The sequence below is a fragment of the Phragmites australis genome, chromosome 18, assembly GCF_958298935.1.
Source record: "Phragmites australis chromosome 18, lpPhrAust1.1, whole genome shotgun sequence".
NCBI classification, from domain to species: Eukaryota; Viridiplantae; Streptophyta; class Magnoliopsida; order Poales; family Poaceae; genus Phragmites; species Phragmites australis.
In genome coordinates, this window is record NC_084938.1 from 553,137 (window position 1) to 577,708 (window position 24,572).

Here is a 24,572-nt window from a genome sequence, read left to right on the forward strand (position 1 = left end):
TCATCGGTATATTATAAATTTATAGGTTTGGTTAGATTAGCAAATGTATATACAAAATTTAGGATTATAGAAATTTAGATACAAACATAGGAATAGAGACATATACTTTCAATAGAGGAAATGTAGAATATGTAAAGTAGAATAGTTGCAATGGAGTATGTTCAAAATGTTGAAGTTATTTAGAATGTATTATGTAGTAATACTTCATTTCGATTTAGTAGAAATTTAGGATTACAATATTTAGGGCAATTTAGAAAACTAGAGGAGACTATTTGCAGTAGGTACTAGATGTTAGTGAAAATTATAGGTATAGACTATAGAGAGTATATAGGAATATGTGGTTTGTTTAAAATTAGATTTGTCGGTTGGAATATTTAGGTACTCGGACACAATATTTTTAGTGTTTTATAGTTATTTTAGTACAATGGGTAAGGTAATTAGAGTTAATTTAGCTGATAGAATATTGATATTGTATATTGAATCAGGGATCGACTGTAGTAGGGTTTAGGGTTTTTTATAGCACTGGATATGTCATGCATTGTGACAGTGGGGTGGATTTTGAGTAATGTCCAGTATGTGGACAGAAAATTGAATAGTTCAAGAGAGTTATGGCGGGCTCAAGTGTTAGGTTGGATGTATAATCTGTTGCAACTTAGTCTGACACATAAGCGGTTGGCGGTGAAGGTTCTGATTTGTAGATGTGGAGAAGCTAGCTGGCAATGGTTGGCGGTGCATGTTTGAAACAATGGCATCAATTTGTGTCACTAGGGTTGAGACGGGGTTTTCCCACTGCATGCTTGTAGAAACAAGCGATGTTGGTTCGACAGAAGCTGGGCCTAGCACCGTAGAAGTTGTAGGTGAAAATGTTTTTCATTAGGAGGTGCAGGAGAGTGTGGTTGTGGAGGAAGCCATGTGGACTAGTGCACTAGTTGATATATAGACGGCAAGAGAAAGAACATAACAATAGGGAAGATAATCAAACCACAATGCATGCTGATCAGAGGGAGCGGGACGAGACACTTGTGGACTAGATGGAGGTAGATGACGATGAGTTCCGCACAGTTGTGGGCTCAGGTGCATGAATCCTGGACGAATGGTCGAATTTTGCATTGGAGAAGTTGATGGTGAATGATGGACACAAGTTGGTATGAGAGTATGATTCCATCGTGGTGACCAAAGACCAGGTGTTTCATGAATATTCTATTTGTAGCATGCAGTGAAAAGATGATGTTTCTCAGAGCAGAGGGAGTTCAAGGTGGTAATTTTCAATTCTCGGACATATGACGTGAAATATTTAGGTGAAGGTTGCACGTGGCGAGTCTATGGACTCTTGTCAATGTGTGACACTGTATGGGTAGCGTCAATTGTTGAGCCACATACTTGCAACTTTGAGGCGACATCTACGCGCACACAGGACATGACCACGGATTATATTGCAAAGGAGATGTACCCAGAGATTGTGAAGAAGACTAGTATGTCCTCTTTTGGGATTATAAATGCTATCGATAATAGATTTGGGTATGAGATTTTGTATGACATGGTATGGAGAGCGAAACAGAAGGTGTTAGAGAAGAGGTTTGACACATATAAGGACTCATACCACAACTTACCTTCATCGCTAGAGGTTATTCAGGGGAGGTGTGAGACCCCCATTACCGGGATCTCCTGTGCCTCCTGTATCGGTCTATGGATTACGTAGCTGATACGCACAGTATAATAGCTGTAGTATTACAGTCAAACTTCGTATGTAAATAGTAAGGTTTTGGGTACAAAAAGCTTACAATCCATACCGAATATTACAAGCCTGGCCTAGCGGCCAGCAAAAGACACAACGGAAGCAAAAGCCCAAGCCACAAGCAGCGAGGGGGCGAATGCGACTTCAGAGACTATTCCTCATCACCGGCTTTACCTTCGGTGGAGTTGGTATTGGGTTCTTCATCTGAATGACAGCAAGAGTGAGTACGGAAGGTACTTAGCAAGCCCTATACCACTTCAAAGTGTTGATAGATGCATAAAGGGTTTATTCAAGGATAGGCTTTACGGTTTAGATTTAAGTGTAAAGCAGTTTATGCAGATGTCCAATTGTATGAGTTATGATCAACTTCAAAACATTTTAAGTAGTTCAAAAACCAGTGACGAGCTATAACTGGGGTTCCTCGGTCCTGGGAGGGGCTATACCTCACTCCGCAGTCCCTTCTAATCACATCTGGTGTACCTCTAGCACCACACAGTTTCTGGAGGATCGAGCCAGGAACCTCATCACACGGACATCTAGTCTACACACTCACTCATCAAGACACACGCTCCCAAGTCTAGTAAAAAAAGGTTTTACCTTCGCATGTCCATGACCGTGGACACGGCTATTCGAATAGATTTACACTCTGTAGAGGTTGTACAGCTTTACCCACATGATATGCTCAGCCTCCAACCGTTGCAAGCGGAGGAGCGAATCACACAGAGACTCTCCAAACACCTTTCCTGCTGCGCTTTTCCACGAGACACGCCAAGTCCCAGAGCTACATGTTCCGAAGGCCAGCCTCCCTTTTTAAGCCTAAGCCGGTCCCTGAAACCTCCAAATAGCGAGACAGATGGACCCTTGGCTGCTCGTTGCTCTCAGCCTCCTGGTATGATGCCCAACTAGGTCTGGTGAAGAAAAAGTTAAGTCCTGCCCATACAGGATGCATGGTTGCACGGGGTTGCTAAGGCATGACAGCGAAATGACTCGGTCCTTAAGCGGCCGGGCCAGACATCTTCATGGGCAATGAATATCGTCATGTAACTCAAGCCTCCAAGAGCATCCTCCCCGGAGGACCATTCTACCTGCCCGTGCCAAAATAGTTTTCACCCATTTTTACATATCACCCTCCATATCCCACATGACATCAAGGATTTCACAACCATCACGAAATTTACAACCATCAAGGATTCATGGTATATGAGTTATCATTGATAACAGTAAATCTTGTCTCCGAGGAGAGGTGCTTTTAAAAGCGACATCTCCGAGGAGACGTATTCAATCCTAAGCATGCAAGATATCATGGCGTCGTTTATTGTTAATATATTTAACAACAGGTATTCCTAGGGTGATATGTATTCTGGATGACGACATGTAAGACATGGCAGTGTTGATAGGATTAACTACTACAAGTAGTTTGAAAGAAAACGCAATATATAGCACATGCGATAATAAGTCCGGTTTTAGTTGATCATGTATATTATTTGAAAACATAGGCTCAATATGATCAAGGAGATAGGACTTGCCTTCTCCAGAATTTTCTTCGAAGTCTTGATTATAATCGGGACTCCTCACTCCTGATGCTTCCGACGCAACACTCGCAGAACTCAGGCTGCCCTGAAATCGCGACTACGATCAATAACTGTGATACTAAAGAGGAATCAGTTAACACCAAATGAAAAGCCAAATGAGCCTTAATGGATACCATAATGTGACCGATGACTAGATCTCGATTTTAGATGAATTTCGGCGAAAGAATCGCGGAAATCGGAGCCAGAACGGAGAAGTTATGGTCCCCGGAAGATTTAATCAGAATTTAAATTGAGAAAATAAGAAATAGCACAGTTCATAGGTGGGACCCACATGAACTGTAACTTAGGCCCACACAAACAATAAACTATTGGGCCAGGATGGGTCCAGATTGGATCGAGTTTGGGCCTAGATGGGTCGGATTTGGGTTTGGACAGGCCGAGCTGCATAGTGTTGGGCCCGCATTGTGCAGGTCCGCTTTGGTTTTGGGCTGGCTGGCTAACGGGCCACAAAGGCAGGTCAGCCTACCAAGCGGCCCATCTGGCGGCTGGGTCGGCGAGGCCGGCCACTGGGCCCAGCCAGGCCGAGCCACGACCTGTGGCCGATTTCCATGTGCATGAGCAACGACCCGGCTGTGCGCGTGGGTGAGTGCGTGGCGGAGAACGGGGTGGGGGAGAATCGGCCGGCAGCGAGGGATTTCGGTGGGGTGTCGCCGGAAAGGTCGCCGGGATTGGGTTTTCGCCGGAGTTTCACGATGACGAGCGGACGCCGGCGTTTCACGATGACGAGCGGACGCCGGACTTTCCGGCCTTCTACGTGATACGACAGACTTGATAGGGAGCATTGCGTCGTCGGCCGGTGACGAAGACGACGCCAGGTCACCGCAGAAGAGGAAACAGTGGCGCGGCGCAACTGGACAGCACCTCCCCTGCACGGGGAGGGGCCAATCCTGCAAAGAAAAGAGGCCTAATGAATCTAGAGCACACGGCACGACTCCTGATGACCACACAGAGCGCATAAGCACGTCGGCAGAGACATTTGCACAGTGACGCGTGGCAATCACACGGTGGCACATGGCAACAAGCAAAAAAAGGGGCTCGGGAGATGCCTACATGCTATCTAGGGGGTGCTTGGGGAACCAAGAGGCTCACCGTGCGCAAAAACGATAAGAAGCGGGATGGTGGTCAGCGACTCATCGAAGAGGTGACTGCGGCGATGCTCGGCTATTGGCGCGGACGGGCTCCCGTCGGGCTCCCGATGATTGTACGGTGGCACAAGGACTGTGAAGGCTCCCCGGTGCTCCCTTGCAGCACATCGTCGGCAGACAGGCGACGAAGAGGTCTCAGTGGCGACAATGGCAATGGCGGCAGTGCTGTGGCGAGGCGAATGGAGGAAGAGGGAGAGAGAGAGAGAGAGAGAGATAGAGATAGAGAGAGAGAGAGAGAGACGCGGGGCTGCTATTTACAGAGAGGGAGAGAGAGCACAAAGGCGGTGCGCGCGTGACGTTGGGCGGACGTCGGCGAGCAGGGCGGGGGTGAGGTGGCGGAACGGCGCCCACCATATTTCCCGCGGTGTGCGTGCTCTGCGCCGGCCACGCGCGCACGGACGCAAAAGTTGCATGGCATGGGCATGCGGGCATGGGTGGAGAGGGGATGGAGAGAGCGGAGAAGCGGAGGCCGGTCGGGGCGCGGGATATTTCCTGCAGGAGAGAGAAAGCGGCCGGCGATGAGCGCACCGCGCTGGAGGGAGGAGAAGATGAGAGGCGCACGGGCACGCGGTTGGATCAGCGACGCGTGGCCCAGTGGACCGTCGAGGACGCACGAGTGAGCGCGTGAGAGTGGGCCGGCATGGTGCGGCGAGTTGGGCCGCTCGGCGTTGCTGCAGGCTGGGCGCAGCGCGCGCGGGAGGAAGAAACGGAGAAGCTGGGCCGAGCTAGCTGGGCTGAAGAATAGAGAGGGGAGGGAAATTCGGCCCGGGTGAAAAAGAGAAGGAGAAAAGGAAAAGAGAAAAAGAAAAGAGAGAGGGAGGGATTTTGGGAATAATTCAAATGGAATATTTTGAATTTGAATTTTGACTTGGTATTAAGATAAACTCCATTTGGAAATATTTGAACTTTGATTTAAATTTGGAATAAGATCTTTGGGGAAGGATTTGAAACAAAGGTTTCGAACTCAATTTGGATTGGAGCTGAAAAGAATCTAAGAGTATATTTGAAATTGAGAGACATTCAATTTCAAACCTCCACACAAAGAACCAAAGAAATCTCAAACTAATGCATATGAACCAACTTAATGCAGAGACTATTTTGAAATTGATTCTAGTGCACTTTGAATTACCTATGCAACTTATAAATATGAATGCACATATATACTGGTATATATACATCCACTTACATATTCTCTTAACCCATAGTTAGCTTAATTAATCCTAAATTTTTTTAATTTGGAGTGAATTTTGTAATTAATTAACATGCTCAAACTCAGGATGTTACAGGAGGAACATGGGCACCTGTATTGTTACTCACGATTTCGTGAATCAGGATGGAGATCGAGTCCTTCAGCAGGTATTCTAGTCATTCAGCTATATGATCGAGGCATTCCAACATTGTCAGGCGATGATGTGCGTGGATAGGACATTCCTAAAAGGCAAATACAGGGATCATATACTCACATCTATCAAGGTAGATGGTGAGAACCAGGTTCTGACTTTGGATTTTGCATTCATCGAATGCGAGTCTACGGATAGTTGGCTATGGTTCTTGTAGTAGGTAAAGAGAGGTGTTGCAGGTAACAGGCCTAACGTGTGTGTCCTCCACGATTTCTATGCAGGCTTGTTGAACGCTATCAACATATTGTAGAGTGGTGCGGGTGGGGTATTGCCGTGGCTAGATTTGCTAGCCGTTGGTGTATGCGACATCCCAGAGAAAACTTCTACAAACAATTCAAGAGCAAGAGGTTGATGGATATTTTTAAGAAGCTGTGCAAACAGATCCAAAGGAGGAAGTTTGATGCTTTGTGGGTAGAACTGGATAAAGTAACTGGTAAGCTCATGGATTAAGTTTTGAAGAAGCCAGACCAAGGGACACTACTACAAAACATGCCTTATATGCTGGTCTATTACTTCCGGTTCACCAAAACTCGGCCTTGATACAACTATCACTACCAGATTATATGAAAATAACATCACTTCAGGTTTTAAAAACAACCAACATATAATAACTTATCACTGCCTGCTCATATTGTGCACCGGTAGTGATAGGTTTTAGTGCTGGTTCAGTAAAACACCCGACAGAAAAGCTAGGTCTGGACCCGAATTTTTCATCCAACCTAGCCGAACTGGAGTTCATGTCCGTAGAATATACGATCCCCTAATCTCTTCGGCCTACTCTGATCCAGATTTTTCTAAGTCGCCCACCCACCTCCAGAGTTCACGCCCTCTCTCTCTCCCTCTCTCTCTCACCCAACACAACACTCTCCCCCCCCCTCTCTCTATCTCCTTAGCCACCATGTCGGACGCTGGATCCCTACGAGTGAGGGCCAGATCCACTGTGGGGGCAGCCAAATCTACATTGGGGGTACGTGGATGCACACATATTAGAACGCTAGGTAGTGCCGCCAAAAGGATGAGAAGCTCCGCCGCCACCTCAGATCCAACCGCCGCCGCCCCTACCCACTCCTCGACACCATCGACCTACTCGATGGTGCTAAGGGTGATTGCAGAGGGGTTCTTGTGGGTGGAGGAGAGGAGGATGGAGGCCGCGAGGGAGACATAGAGGTTGCGGATGGAGATGGCGCTCCGGCACCTTGACGCGCAGGGGCGGCTCATGGACACGCTCGTTGGCCGCATAGTCGATGCCTTGGAGCGAAGTGGTGGCGCACAGGTGTCTCCTTGCAAGGTTTCTTGCTTGTCTTCATTGGGTAATGGCTTTCGAGTTTAGGAGTTTCTTTGCATTGTTCATTTGTAGTAGTTGTGATAAATATGTGATGTAGTTGAAGTGGACAAATCTTAGTGCTTTAGCAATCTTGTATCTACGTTCGAGTACATATGGTTATGATATGTGTGCCTGCGTTATGTTCGTAGATGTGCTTATTGATGATGTGAATCATGGACAAAACCATTTTGCTTCACACTTCTGGGGTGTAGAGCCTGGGTCTCACTACAAGACCTTTACAAAGCGCCTCCAAATCCATATACACCCACTAAGGTTTCACCACTAACAGGGATTTCATCCACTGCAGAGGCCCCTTCTTGTGCCACTCAACAGCCAATAGGTGCGTATATAATAAGGAGGACATCTAATTAATTTAATAGGCCGTACCCATATAAGCCTCATGGTTGCGCTATTATGCCATGTTACAGGCTCCAAAACCGGTCCTTAGGATCCAAGGCAGGTGCTCGCACATTTCCAATGTGCACACAACAGCCATACCACCAAACCAACCTACCTAGATCCTATGATCAAAGTTGCTACAAAGATTACCCAAACTGGTTCATGTTGCATAGACCATTATTTAGATTAACATTTAACCCACCCGACTTGAAAGCATGACTAAACATTTCTACCCTTAACACCTAGACTACAACACAAGCGACAAGGATAATCACAGAAAGATACTAATAAACCCTAAGCATGCATCTAGAAAGATAAAAGATACACTTTCCTACAATGGGATCAATGTGATCAAGGACACTTGCCTTCAATCGCAGGTTGTTCAAACTCCTCAAAAGTCTGGTCCTGTAGGTTCACGAATTGCTTGTCTCCTACTGGAATCGCGCACACCAGAAATAAACAAGCACAAATATCTAAGAACAGTACACCAAACATTAGCAATGCACTATAAAAAGATTGCTAACGGATAGTACTCGCTGCTACGATCGCGGGAGCACAAGAATCGCCTAAAATGGAGCTCGTATGAAAAAGTTATGAGGGTTTTAAGCTATAGGGGCTTTTCTGAAAAAGAATAGGGCTAATTTGGAAACCAGAAAGTTCCAAGGACTTATTTGTAAAAATTTAGGGGCCTATTTGTAAATAAATAAAAGTTTAGGGGGCTAAAAGAGAAATAACAGGGGCTGGATGGGGCTTTTTTGAAACCCAAAAAGTCTAGGGATCTAACTGCATAATTACCTTTTTAAAAGAATTAATAGATTAATTTTTATTTGGAAAACCTAATTTTGATGTCAGCATGACGTCAGCACCCTGACGTGGTTGCTGAATCGGTTCGGCTGGCTGACGTGGCCATGCCACGTAGGACAAAAGTGTTCACGTGGCCTGCTGACATGGCATGGCTGGTTGACTGGGATTATGAGCACACGTGGCATGATCTAATTGGTCAACGAAGGGGTAAGGCTAGACCTAATTGTGGTCGCTCAAGGTGGATGGGGGAAGTCGGTGGCTGACGGTAACAAGGAGACGGCGGTACCGCCTCAGACATGGTCGGAACATCGCAGGCGACGCTCAATCTAGCGCTACGGGCTACCAAACACGATGAGAAATGGCGCAATCGAAAGAGACAGCAACGAGGATTCTCACCGAAGGCTTCACGGCGGCCGGAGATGGCTCGGCGGTGGTTGGCGACGGTGAGCTTCGGGGACAAGGTTTTGGTGTGGAAGACGCAAAATTGAGGGTCACGGAAGCCTCCTCAGGGTCCTGCGGTGCCGAAGAACCGGTCAGCCGACCTCGAAAAGCAACGGAGGAAGCCAGTGACGGCGAGGCTTACCGTAGCTCGGCGAGGTGATGATTCCGACGGTAGAGAGGGAGAGTCGAGGGGGGGGGGATGCGTTCCTCGGACACGCGGGGGAAGCTCGGCTGCAGCAGCGGGCGCTCGGCAATGGCAATGGCACTCGACGCTGGTGTGGAGCGGCTGGGCTGTGGGCGAACAGGAGAGTGGCGGGTTGGGCGGCATATATAGTCGCGTGTGCGGCGGTTGCGGGATTCACGGGTGCGGGTGGAGACGAGGGCGCTTGTGGTTTCGGCTGCGTTGTTGCGGTGCTGCGCCAAGCGCGGGAGCGAGCGCGGCGTGGAAGATACGCGAGGAAGACGCTGACATGTGGGCTCGGGCTGTCCGAGAGAGAGAGAGAGAGAGAGAGAGAGAGAGAGAGAGAGAGAGAGAGAGAGAGAGAGAGAGAGAGAGAGAGAGAAGGAGTGGGCTGGGCCAGCGAAAAGGAAAGTGGGTTGGGCTAGTGAAAACGAGCGTGACACGTCATGCCCGATTTCAGCACAATAGGTGGTTTTGTTGAAAACACAGTAGGCGTAGAAATTTGATCCATAACCAAACAAGAAACCTTCATCTACCTTAGCAACAAATTTAGAAATCTTTACCTTCTTATTTAGATAAATTATTTACTACCAAAACTTCTAAAGTGTGAAACATTAGGCTTGTTACCGGTTAGGAGCTCATAAGCGGTCTTCTTCAAGATCTTGTGGAGATATAAACGGTTGATGGCATGGCATACCGTGTTGACGGCCTTCGCCCAAAATTGATCTGAGACCTTATACTCATCAAGCATGGTCCTTGCCGACTCTATGAGAGTCGTATTCTTTCTCTCGATAACCCCATTTTATTGAAGGGAGTAGGGTGCCGAGAATTCATGCTTCATCTCTTCTTCATCAAGAAATTCTTCAACTTGTGTATTCCTAAATTTGCTTTCGTTGTCACTTCTCACCCTTTTGATCTTCACATCGAATTCATTTTGAGCTCTTGTCATAAATTTCTTGAATATGGCTTGTGTTTCAATCTTATCATGCGAAAAGAACACCCAAGTGAAATGAGAATAATCATCAATAATAACCAAACCATATTTGTTACCGATAATGCCTATGTAGGCGATTGGTCTAAATAAATCCATGTGGAGGAGTTCCAATATCCTTGTGATCGTCATCACATTCTTGGCAGGGTGAGGAGCTTCAACTTGCTTGCCCGCTTGATATGCACTAAAATTCTTTGTCAAATGAAATATTTGTTAGTCCTAGAATGTGCTCCCCTTTAGAAGTTTAGACAAATTCCTCATATCAACATGAGCTAGTTAGCGGTGTCATAGTCAACCCATGTTAGACTTAGCAATTAAGCAAGTCTTAAGCCTCACTTCATCCGTTGAAAAATCAACAAGATAAAGCTTGCCCTTCAAGCGACTGGTGAAAGATATTGAGGAGTCTTCCCTTTTAGAGACGATCACACCCTCATTAGTAAAAAGATAATTATACCTCATTTTACAAAGTTGTGATACGGATAACAAATTGTTGCTAAGAGATTTAATTAACAAGACATTTGAGATAGAATGATCATTTGATATAACAATTTTACCTAGAACAATTACCTCTCATTTTCCATCATCTCCAAATACAATATTTTCATGTTGTCCTCCATTTTCTTCAAATTAAGAGAACATGTTCTCTCCAGACATATGATTGGTGCATCCACCATCAAGCACCCAACTTGAACCACCGGAGAAGTATGCCTACAAAATAAGTTAAGCTTTTGTTTGAGGTACCCAAATTTATTTAGGTTCTCTCATGTTAGTCACAAGCACTTTTGGCATCCACATATTTTTTTCACAACTCGATCCTTTGTGCAGGCACCAATATATAGAGCAACCATTTTACCACATTGATTCCTCTTTTAAATATAAGATGCATAAAAGGTAGATTGAGGTGCACGACCTTTGGGTTGCTTGGCTTGTGTGGTGAGATAATCTTGCTTTCCTCCCTTGATGAACTTGAGGCACTCCTTGCCATTTATCACCACACGCTCACTTGGTTTGCTTGTATGCATATCAAATCCAATGTCTTTCTTTTGTTTGTTATTCTTGGACTCAATGGTCCTGTATAGTGCGTCCTTAGATTTGTATGTTTTGATGCACCCATACTTAACCAAGGTATTTAGCCTCTCATTCTTCTTTTGTAATGCTTGTAAGGATTGAACATTAGTAGCACAAGCATTTATATTAACATTATAACAACGAGAACAACTAGTACTGGTGGAAGCATGAGAGAGTAAGGTTGCATCATTAAAGGAAAAAGTGTTATTTTCAAGGACATCAAATTGCACTTCAAGAGCTTCATGAGATTCAATCCAAATATTTGAAATTCTCTTGAAGTATAAAATTGCTATTCTCAAGACAAACAATTGAGACATTAGCCAAATTAAGATCTTTGGTCAATTTCTCAACTTTCTTTAGCAAGAAGCTCCTCGAGTTCAAGGTTTCTTTCCTTTTCAAGGATGAGCAAGTCCTTTTGCTTCTCGAGAATCTCCTCTTGACTCTATATTGTTTCCATTAGCTCTTTGATTTTAGACATGGTATTTTTACTTAAACCCTTAAGCAAAGATTCACAACCACTATCACTATCGCTATAGCTATCTAGGAGCTTAGGTTATGATTTTACCTTACGTCTTTTCACCATGAGACACTTAGGAGTGCCATCGTCATCGCTCATGTCGCTAAAGAGTGTTTTTATCGGTGAAGAGGAGTGGATGGTGATAGTGGCGACCCCTTTATTATCGGAGTCAGACTTGGAGTTGGAGTCCCACTCCTCGTCGATGTGAGCTTGACCCGAGTATTTCTTCTTATTGGTCTTGTACTTATCTTTCTTGTAGGGCTTGTTCTTCTTTTGTTCTTTGTCCTTGTTGTTCTTCTTAGGACACTCGGTGATGAAGTGGCCAATTTCGCCACACTCATAGCAAGCTCTCTTGAATGTTCTTCTTTTGGGCATGTCTCTCTTGTACTTGCTATACCCACCCTTCTTCTTAAATTTCTTGAACTTTCTTACAAAAAGGCTATTTTTCATCATCTTAGCCCTTATCTTCACTTGAGCTTGATTCTTTAACTTGTTTGCTCTTGCTTGTCTTGAATGTTACTTCTTTGTTCTTGGAGATTGAGCTTTGCTTGACAAGGTTCTTGACTTCATTTGCTTCCTCCTCCATGAGTTCATGAGCAATAATTCTACCAAGCACATCACTTGGTGTGAGCCTCCTGTAATCCCTTCTTCCACGGATGAGAGTGACCAAGGTGGGATTTCTTGGGGCAAACACTCTTAGCAATCTTCTCACCACCTTGTGATCATCTATCTCTTCACTTCTAGCCCCCTAATCTTGTTTACAAACACCATCATGCGGTCATATTGCTTGTGGGGTTTCATCATCTTCCATAACAAATCTTCCCAATTTTCCTTAAGTAACTCTATCTTTGATTCTCTCACATTTGTGTTGCCTTCATATGCTACTTGGAGTGTATCCCATATCATCTTGGCCTCCTCAAGCCCATCCACCTTGTTGAACTCCTCGGAGCTCAAAGTGCCAAGCAATATACTTGCGGCTTATGCATTGCGGAGGTGAGGAGTGAGTTCTTTGTCTTCATCTAATAGCTCAATACTTGTACACACAATCTTCCAAATACTTGGTTAAAGAGAGATTAAATGCAATTTTATTTTGTGCCTCCAAGCGATATAATGTGTGCCATCGAAATAAAGTGCACGCCTGGATGACACGGATATATAAGAATTAGAGGTATTTAATTTATCATAATTGAATTCAATTGCGACTCTCTTGCTTTTACCGTTACCCGATGTCGAAAGATCATCCTTCAGACTTTTCGGGCTTGCCGAATCTTTCTCTCCGAATGCTGACATCTTCAAATCCTACAAGCGGTGAAGCCTTGTAGGAGATTAAGCGGCTCTGATACCAATTGAATGTACCTGATGTCGCCTAGAGGGGGGTAAATATGCGTTTTCTGAAAATTAAAACTTTGCAGCGGATTATTGAATCCGGATACTCTGGGACAAATAGGAGACTCCAGGGTCCGGAGGTTCTGGGCTCACCCGGATAGTCCGACTGGAACACAAAAAGCAAAATTATGAAAAACCTAAGCAAGTCTAGTTGAATCTAGGGTTACCGCAGGTTTCTAAGGATGTATGTAAGCACATGAAGCAGAGAGGGAAAGAAAGTGGGAGAGGGCCCGATGCCCTACGAAAGGATAAATATCCTAGGTGTACTCAGTAGAGAGTATCTATTGTAACCCGACCTATTTTTATTCTCTAAGGTATATTACGTTTAGCGGCGATACAATATTAGGTTAGTCTTTAGGCGTATTATATATGCCAACGTTTGTTGTCCTCATCAGTGCAGTATGTAACATTCGTGTCAGGTTCTATGATAATTGTGCTTCACTACTACTATTATTCAAGATACCATTTGGACAACTATTTGCACAACAAATATTTTCGGCCGTTCAACATCTGCGTGCCTTATTACCTTAGCCTCTGTGTAGCCATAGTTGATATTTTCATTAGAGTTTGGCATCTTTTATATGATGTATACTGAGCTCTGGCTGTGTCTCAATAATAATTACATGATATTTCCCAAATTATTAAAAAATCAACTATAATGGGGTGTCTCGACCTATCGAACGACGTGCTGATAGACCTGTCAGCTCTCAGCTACCACGACACCCTTATCATTGTCTACGTATGGGCTTGTCGGTATGTAGAATATCGATAGACCTTTTGTCCGTAATCTGTATGCTGACAGGCCCTTGAGCCTAGTGCCACATCGGTTTTTGGCATTCGGAGTACCAACAGGTCCCTTATTTGTACTCCATATGCTAACAGATACATATTTTTGCAAATTTATGAATTTTACTATTATTTTTATAATTTTCTAATAAAATAATATTATTAAAATAATCCAAATCAAAGAACAAGAGGGGGGGAGGTTGAGGGCATGGAGGCAAGTGGTTCACTCAGCTTGTTAGCTATTGTGTGAATGTTCACCCATTGAACGCAAAGCACTTTTCGACGCATCCTGTAGGGTTGATACCCCTACACCTTTTTCCAGTAATCAAAATAATTCAAACTAAACAAGATTCCATAATCGTGCCATGTGAGTGCGTGTATTGCATGCACGTTTGAAGTCTCTTTCAGACAAAATACTTGGCTCAAACAAAATGCTTTTGGGCGAGCACCAACCATCAAACAAGCTGATAGAAGGGCGTACAAACCTCTTATCATCCAATGCTCACTACGCATGTACATACATACATACATACATACATAACTCGACTCATTTTAAAATACGGTAGTAAACATGGGTGCATGATCACGCATCATAATTACATATATATGTGCAGTCATTGACCATGATCAGAACATTGCACATCTGAAAATGATCTGATTTTTAGCAAGACAATATAAAAGCTTAACTTTATGGGGAAAAAATTAAACCAAGTGGTTTGCAATAGGAAATTTAAGATCTGAAACATAACTGTACGTCTCCGAGGATGCGTTACACATGTAACACACTAGAACAAATTGTCCAACGAATACGTTACAGAAGTCACGATATATATGCATACAATTATTTTTTATTGTTGCTGTATATGTCCATGTGGATGTGGAGACTAAATCAGTGCCTACTGGAATACTGCAGGTAGCAGAAAAATAAATTTAACTGAACCAGGTAGACATACATTATATCAATGTCAGAAGTTCAATGTTATCTCTCATTTTTTTGGTTAGTTAGCCAGATAGATAAATATGCACTGATGTAGCATATTATGCTCCAATTGTGCAAATAATAATAAGTCTGCTGCACAAGATCATCTTATTTACGATCAAGGTCAATCAGATGCGTACAATCATTGTGCAAGTTATTGATTTGTGTAATCCGAAAATTAATCAATATGCGACACATACATGTATGCCGATACAGAATCAATGGAGTTTGTCTTATGAGTATGTATTCACCAAATTATGTGTAAATTAGTGGTGCATGTCAAGATTATTTGGTTTGTCACACCTATATGCAATTATCTTGATATGATAATACCAATTGTACCATCCTATAATTTCGTGGTATATCTTTTAAGGTGTGACACTATACCACACACTACTACAGAATATGCCATAAGTAGCGCATCATCAATGTCGGTTCGAGCGTAACCGGTATTATTGACGTATCAGTGCCAGTTCTTAAACTCCCGCACGCGAACCACGATTAAGACCTCATGAATCGGCACTAATAGTGCCTATCAGTGCCAGTTCTTAGCGTCTCAATTATTGCTTAAGCATGGGAATTTAAGAACCAGCACTGATAGCGCCGATTCTTAGCGCCTCAATTATTGCTCCCGCATGCGAACCACAATTGAGGTACCACGAACCGGCACTAATAGTAATTATCAGTGTCGGTAGGAACTAGAACTGGCACTGATGTCTATGTTATATGTATATCCAGCACTTAGCCGCTATCCTCGTTTGCTCCATTCAGCATGACAACGCTCCTCCTCCCCGACTGCCGCCTCCTCCCCGTCCGCAGCCTCCTCGTCACCTCCTCGTCGTGCGTCGGCCCACCGCCTCCTCGTCCTCGTCGCGCACAGACCGTCGCCTCCTCATCCTTGTTGTGCGTCAGCACACCGCCGCCTCCTCATCCTCGTCGCGCACCAGCCCACTGCCGCCTCCTCATCGCCTCCTCGACGTCCCCATGGCGAGTAGCAGCGCGCCAGTGAAGGTGGAGGGCGTAGATCTAGGCAACGTGGAGGCAGCCGCACCATCCTTTCTAACCGCTCGGGTCCAGATGACCACCCTCATACTCCCGACCTCCAGATCCTCAACGGCGTATCCCGTTCCAACCCAGAAGGGCCACGAAACATCTGGGTTAGTTCTCAAATTCAAGTTAGCAAATTGTAGTTAGCAAATTATAGTTAGCAATTGTAGTTAGCCAATTTAGGTCCTGAAATTATATATGTATTTTAGTTCAAAATATGTTAACTTATTATTAGATGTGTATGTCATGATGTTATATGTCTTTCGCTATATCGGTGTTTTAGATGTTACCATCACTTCCCAGTGAGTAACTAGTTTTGTACTTTCTTGTTATGCAATTGATGTCTTGACATAATTGCTAGATTATCCACATGCGTCGATTGATATGGTATTGGCGTTTTTTTTCTCTGGGCATGTAGATGTACATATGACTTGTCTTAGGTAAATCTGCATGCTCAGAGATAAAAATCTCTTTGCTATAAATTATAAGAAGGTCAGTTAATATTACAGTTTGCAGTTAACAAATTTAGAAACTAACATGCCGATTGATGTAGATACTTTCTCATCTACAATAGCTACATGCATTATTACGGACCTTGGTGTCACACCACCTGTGATGACGATCACATTGACTGATAACAATAAAATGAAGGTCACTATCTCTTTTAGCATTGCTTTTCCTAAAGAAGGATATATCACTTTAACAGCATCAAGCTCCAAAACAGACCAAAAACTTATGGCTGAAAAATCTGCTGTCCATGCGCTTCTACAATCGGTTAACCTGCAAATTGGATACATGTTTTCGGACTATAGCTATTTTCAAATTGAAAACGCTTGAACAGAATAAGGATGTGCTTGCAATGACTCTTAGGCTCTCACGAATACATGCAGCTAAAACGGTTGGTGACATGAACATGTAGTATGTAGCTACGATTTTTTCAATAATATTAAAAATTTCCTATATATTGTTGCTCTTTGTTTGTAGGATTTTTACTGGAACACTCGGATACAGATGGATCGTAACTTGACTTCAATCTGACATCTTCTTTCCCAGCAGTGGGGGTACACATTACTTGATCTCAATGCAGGAAGGTCCAGAAAGGAACATACTAGTCACACCTTAAGTTTTAGTGGGATAATAACAGTTTCGTTATTTACAGAAGTCCAATAGAACTTCCGTTTGAAGCAACAGCTAGTGTGCTCATTTATGAACTGAATCATTTTGATGTGATATTTGGAGTTGAAATTTTGCATATCAGCTATGCATATAATGGTATTTGATGTAATTTTAGAAATACATGTAGTTTGAATTAATGTATTAAGTGTTTATCGTGACTTAAACATTAAAAAAATGGATGCATGCGCATATGATGCATTTTGGATTGTACATTTTTTTTTGCTGTCGAGTATCTATCAGTGCCGGTTCTATTTTAGAACTAACACTGATAATCAGTATTAGTACCGGTTCCCAACAGAAAACCAATACTGATTATTCATTATCGGTGTTGGTTCGTGGATGAAACTAGCACTGATAGTGATTTTTAGTGCCAGTTCCATACCCAGCACTAATAGTCATTGACTATCAGTACCGAGTAATCAGTGTCGGTTCAAAACCCGCCACTGATGACGATTTTGAACCGACACTGATGAGGTATTATGCAGTAGTGACAACTTCTACTTCTGGTAAAAAAAAGTGTCATTTTGGGTAAATTTTCACTTAAGTTAGTTCAAGTAAAATTACACTTGGTGAAACCTCTACTTATATTTGTCGCATTTCATGCACACATTCTCCCTGGTCGATATTAAGTGAGAAAAAATAATTAATTTTCAGAGCAAACTGATCGAATGTATTTCTTCATGTTGTTTACTATGTATATTCCTTCAATCTTCATTTTATATGGATGAAGTAAAATTTAAAAGATAAAATGTGTGTATATCAGCTGTTTTCTTGGTATAATGGCTATAGCAGTTATGCAACATATATAATAAACCTTTTGTTACAGTCACCCTTTATCAATTTCGATAGAACTTTTGACATGAAATGTACTGGCAGAGAAATATTAACGTAGCTAGTAAGTATGTAGTAGATGACAGAGATACCAAATTAGTTGACCCAGTGAGCAGTAATAGAGCATGGGTTTAGTTCTATGTCGGACATTTGGAACGGAAAAGTATTGTATGACCTTATATACTGAAAACAAACCATAATACCGAATAACTTATTTGGGTGGTGAGATACTGAGATATGTTATATCCAGCGTTTTCCCAGACATATATACCTAGGCTGAAACTTACATGTACTTCTGTACACAGAGAAATAAAGCAAACGTCACTAGAGGTTACATGAACTATGTTTTTATGGTATCAAACGTGAGTGCCTTTTGACAGTACTTGCACTATATAACGTTGAAAACGCATGGGTAACATCAAAGATCAAAATCTACGCATGATTTATCTCTTTACTCCATTCCAGCTTTCGTGATGAACGTGTCTCATGCACAAGACCTGTTATGTTAGGTTACCATGGTACAAACTTAACAGTACTTGATCTTAATTGTGAATAACTATATAACGAATTTCATACATAATTTGTGGGTCTTGGAAGATTTATTACTTTTCAGTTTGAAGACAATTTTTTTTTACAAAATTTGGGGGTCTTGGACGACTATCCAAACGAATCAAATTAATTCCATGCATGTGTCGAAGTAGTGAAGTTAGATTATAGGTAGACTCTTCACCAATGTTACAACACCAAGAAAATAATGTTCCGTCCATACATATATATGTAAGTATGTAAACTAAACTATAATAAAAGAAAAAGATATGACAAACAAGGGGTGAAAGTTAAAGAATGCAACTGGGCTTTGGGAAGGAGCAAATTGAATATCATGTCAGAAAATGTCAAATATCAGAAGACAAAAATGATTATATGCTCCACACTTCAAGTTCTTCTATTGATCATCATAACTATATATCATTATAAAGGTCCATTTAGAAACCAAAATTATAACTAAATATGCGCGTGACATCAAAATATGAACATGATGCATAGTGTCTGCAAAATTCATTACACCTATAACTATTTTGATATGGATTAAACATATACTGCTACTGCCCAAGATGGACACTAAAGAAATTATATTAACTAACATCACCGCATGACGGTTTACATGAAATACCAGTGCAAATGGAATTTCAGTCCATCTAACACACTACAGTTAACTAAAATTTTCTAATCTGATTTAGCAGAATATAAAACTACTGAGACCATTACAGATATATCTTCACGAACAGAAACGTATACAATGCATTCTTATTGACGCAGGCATGCATGCATGCAATCGAATTTTTGCAACTAGCTAGAGAGTTAAAAAAAGGAAAAAACACAATATATAATACAGCTCTTGTTTATTTTTTTCATGCTAAGAATCAGTACAGGCGCAGGCTACTCCTCTACCTTGCTTAGGTAAGCATGATACGCTGGACATCATACGGACGGCGTAGTAGCTAGCTATAGGTAGACGATAGAGGTCGTCATGCACAGCTTTTTTCGATGGCCGGTTTGGCCGCAGTGTCCTCTCTGGGAACTCTCCAACCCAAATCCTCCTTTCTTTACTGAATTATTTTTGCCCTCTTGATGCATAGAATTCAGCACCTCACCACTCGTGACTGATCATGGCACTGAATACCTTGCACCAATATTTCCATCCTACCTCTATCTCAATTCTCAACTATTTTTTTGAAATAAAAAATAAAATCCCAATTCTCAACTCTCAAGAGAACACGTACAAACAAATATGAGAGGAAGTTTTCTTCCTGGATTTTATCTCTTGAATCCAGACAAGATTGCAAAACTAGTTAGTGACAAACTGCTAATACCAAGTAACCGACCAATAAATGTGAGTGTATCTCTGAAGGGAACTCTGATGGATCGATCACATGATATAGCTAGTCAACACGCTTGTGACAGATCGACTTTGATCGGTTGCCACCATGACATAACACGTACGCAAGCCAGCAAAGCTAGTACAACACATCATGCATGCATGGAGAATTTTATTATATATATATATAGTAGTACTCTACCGCCCCTAAGATTTTTTTGGTTCCTTGAATTTTCCTCAGATAAAAAAGGATAACAGTACAAAACCCCGAAGAAATTAAGAGACATGCATGGTGGTAAAATTGGCACAAACCCTAGCTAATCTTATTAATTAGTTTTGATTTCATAAAACATCAACACCAGATAGAACGAACACATACTAGCTATAGCTATCCTCACAACAAGAACAATTAAGATCAAATCAAAATTACCTCTCTAGTCATCCATCCATCCCTAGTTAATCCGCTACAAGCTTTAATTTCCTTCAATGCATTCCATGGCTGCTTTGGCCGGCGCTGGTGAACCCGAAACCTAGGGCAGCATGTGCGCCTCCCATCGACGACGAGGATGACGGCGATGCCGGCCCGTGGATATCCACGGGCCTCACAAGTCCAGCCCAATCAATGAGCGGCCCGGGACCCAGCGGGAGAAATGGCCCGCCAGGTCGCCCTGGTGGGCCGACGACCGAGGTGCTGGGTCCAGCTGCACCTCCAGCAGCTGCCCCGGCAGGGTATTGCTGGGGTGGCTGGTGCTGGAGATCCTGGACCTGGCGCTTGAGGAACTTGATGTAGCGGATGGCCTCGTCGAGCATGGATGCGGTGTCCATCTTGGTGCCCCCCGGGACGAGGCGCTGGAGGATGCGGATGCGCTCGCTGATCCGCTCGCGGCGGTGGCGGGCGGCGACGCTCTGAGGGTCGTCGCTGATGCGGACGTTGCGGCGGCGCGGCCTCTTGATGGTGGCCGGGTCGATGTCGACCGGCTGCATGGCGGCGATCCGGTACATCATCTCCTTCATGGCGCCGAGCTCCTCCTCGACGTCCTCGGCGCCGGCGCCGCGCTCCTCCTGGCCCCCGGCCGCCTCCTGCCTCATCTCGTCCGGATCGTGGTGGTGCTCCTGCTGCTCGTGGCCGCTGCTGTACTCATGGTGCCGGTGATGAGAAGAGGGGTCGATGTCAAGGCCAAGAGCGTGGCGGCGGTGGTGAGGCAGGAAGAGAGAGGAAGAAGGAGAAGGTTCTAAGATCGGATGGTGGTGGTGGTGGTGGTGATGAGGAGGATGGAGAGGAGGGTGGTGGTGAGAGGAGGAGACGTTGAAGGGCGGCGGAGCCGAGGTGGGGTGGCTGTCGAAGAGGAGAGGGTGGTGGTGGCTGCCGAGACTCATGTCCAAATCCCATGAGCAGCTGCTGCTGGAGTTGTGCGTGATGTTGTCCATGCCGGTGCCACGCACTGCCTCCTCCCTGCTCTAGCTAGATGCTGTAGATGAGACGATGAGCTCCTCCTCCAAAGTGCATCTGTGACCCGGCTACAAACCTACCTAGCTAGGATGAGAAGCTGGTGTTGGCTCAGAGAGAGAGAGAGAATGGCCACATAAAGGAAGGCTTTATAGGGGAATGGAGGTGGGGAGGAAGGGAGCTGAAGGAGACTGAGAAGGCTAGCTTGAGGTTAAAAAGATATGGTGTAGGTATCAAGTGAGGTTTCAGCAAATTTTAACAGCATTGGCAAAAGGCTGAAGAGATAGAAACTGTAAACTTGTCATGGTGCTGTAGATCAGGCTATATCCATTGCATGCTTAGAGGACGGGGAAAAGTTTGCTTCCGCCGCTACCCTATTGACAATCTCCAATTCTCCATATAAAAAATAGTGTAGCTCTTGTCCCATGTTATCACTTTTCACAGCTTCTCTTTTATATACATGCTAGTTGCTATTATATCCGTTTTTATATTGATATCATTCTAAATATGTCTAATTAAATTTTAGAAACTTTGATTATTAATACACACAAAACTATTATAATTTAGCATATAAAAATAATATTAGTAAATTTGTTATGAAAATATTTTAATATCATCTAATTTTTATCAACTTCTACCCAGAAGTAATTATTAAAAATAATAGTCAAACGTGATTATTGAAGACCGTATTGATAACCTAAACGATAAATAAAAGAGAATAGAGATGCTATTTTTTGACTTAATCTCTTTTAACACTGTCATAACAGTTATAAGTTTTGTACACAAATTATAGTACTGGCCATCGGGATTCTCGTGGGCACATCTTTGTTTGGTTCCTTATTTCTCTTTGTTCTTTTTTCTTGCCAACTATCTTTGACCACCGTCAGCTAGCAGCTACACCTGTGTACCTAGGCCGTGAATAGCAGCAAATCACTGAGTAGCTGCCGCTGGTGTTCCAGGACTGGGATTGTATACATCACCCTTGAAAAATAAGAAGTATGTTCATATTGCTAGAAGCACTTGACAATGTCCACCATTACAAAGTAAGTGTGTAACTATTTATTTACTTAATCCAATCCGTTGCACTGATTGGTACTCCGTCCGTCCATTCACTGCAGCAGAACACGATATTTGTGACGGTTTAAAATCGTTATCAGTGATGAATTTTGAGTCACCATTGATTACTTAGCATTAATAGATGCTAGATCTGAAATCGGCACTAAAAACCATATCAGTGTCGGTTGGAGCCACCAACCGGCACTAATATAGTTTTTCCCGATTCAAACTTTTGGGGGTAAAAAAAGCAAGAATTTTTTTTCAACCAGAGGTACCTGACCAGTCACGCTGCTCTCCTGACCGTACAAATCACATGGGCAACCATGACTCAAACTCATGACCTCACAGCAGGCCCTCGTGCGTGACCGCTCTAACCATCTCTGCTATCGTTCGTTCTCAATTATAATAGCAAAATCAATCCTTTTGACATCTTTTGACTGAACATTTGAATAAGTTTATGGATATCTAAATGACCTCAAATAAAAAACTGATCAACTATACAAAGTTGTAGATCTCGTCGAGATCTATAACTTTTATATAAAGTTTGTCTCTATCTGATTTTGTATGAAAACGTTATGAATCTTTTAAGATGAGGTGTCATCGAACACAGCTGAAATTTTGTTAAGATTATTTAGGCATTTAAATGATCTCAAATTATAAAGTTATCAACTACAAAGTTGTACATCTCGTCGAGATCTACATTTTCATATAAAGTTTTTCCCCACCCGACTTCGTGTAAAAAAGTTATGATTTTTTTAAGATAAGCTGTGACAGTAGCAATCATCAGTGTCAGTTCGTGGTTAATCAATGTCAATTCGTGGCTAGAGTGCCGGTTCTTAGCGGCTCACTTATTATTCGCGCGTGTAAACTTAAGAACCGGCACTGATATATCTTAAATTTCGATTCCAGTACAATGATCCTGATATGCCGTTATTTTTGACCCATTCTGTAGTAGTAATTTCTATAATGTGAAATTTTTTTGTTGAACTTAAACTAAAAAATTTACCATGACCACGTGAATGTAAGTTGAAACGCAAATCTAGCAAACCACTTTTCTATCACTAAACCAATATATAACTAACCCAATTCTATGTCAAAACGTACAGAGTTTGAAGCTTAAAATACATGTGCGTCTTATAAGTTTGGATGAAGTGGGTATTCTATTTTCAATTGAACATTATTTGTCGATTACTCAGGGCCGCGCCTCGTATTACAATTGATTCTCGAAAGCATTTATATTTCTGTACAATCTACATGAATCTAGAGGTATGTACATGTACAGGTGCAGAAGCCATATTGTTTTTCTAATCGACTGCTTAAAGCCATGTACTCTTAGATATAATAGCGAAATCTTACTGGCACTCATTAAATTTCATGAGGCAAGCTACATTCTGTGATGCAAGTTATTAGAGCAACTCCAACAAATCATCTATAATACACCATTCAGATCCTTATAAGAATTGTTATCTATAAAAATTCCCCTTTTATATTACTTCACCACTCCAACAATACATCCATATTTCATCTTTTATATTTTCTCTACTATTTTTTGATAGTATTATATAACTAGCAATAATTTTAGAAATAATACATTACTTTATATGAATATTCATGAATTTTTCGTGATTTTTGGGAATTAAATTTACCCCGTAAAAATTCAAAGAAAGTACAAAAATACTCAAATTTAGAGAATTTTTATTTAAAATTTGTAAGAGATTTTTAGTGGGAACTAATTAAAATAGGTTCTTTGTTATTTATTCTATTAGTAAAAAATGGGAATGATTTTAGGAACTCAATAAAGTCATTTTTTGAATTTGTGAAAGAGAAGAGAAGAAATAAAGTTTTAAAGTACCACATCTGAAGTGTGTGATCGCATGAATGGTGTGTCGGCAAAATAGAGTGTCATATAGAAGGTCTGTTGAAGACTTTTTTTAAGAAAATGGATAAAATAGGGATGAAGAGTGGAATAGAAGGAATTTTAAGATGCTCTTAGCACATCTAAGGCCATCTCCAAGAGAGTCCTCAAATCTCACTTTTCCCGTGCTACAGTGTTTTGCGGTGTACTGTAGCACTGGAAATTCATCTCCAACGGATCCTCTATCCAGTGATACAGTGCTGCTACAGTAGAAAAAATAAAGGATGCTGTAATAGTGATAGAGGATGCTGTAATAGTGTTTTGAGGATGAAAATTTGAAGTAGCTGTTGAAGATGGTCTAATACGTTAGATCTTCTCAAGAGGATCATCTTGTTTGTACGGTGCACCTCTCTCTTGCCCGAAGAAATCTTCTCATCCCTCAAGCATATTTATTGCAGAAGAGAGTCGATGGATGGGGTTAGGTAGGAGAAGATGGAAGATAGCCATGCGTGGTAACTAGTAAGTAGGGTGAGGTG

At 42.5% G+C, this 24,572-nt stretch overlaps 1 protein-coding gene across 1 annotated transcript; it reads right to left on the reverse strand.

The window, feature by feature from the left end:
* Positions 1-20,161: 20,161 nt before the first annotated feature.
* Positions 20,162-21,225, reverse strand: LOC133899820 (transcription factor HEC3-like). The gene has a single exon (XM_062340887.1). The coding sequence runs from the start codon at positions 21,104-21,106 to the stop codon at positions 20,162-20,164; it is 945 nt and encodes a 314-aa protein (XP_062196871.1). The 5' UTR covers positions 21,107-21,225.
* Positions 21,226-24,572: the final 3,347 nt, after the last annotated feature.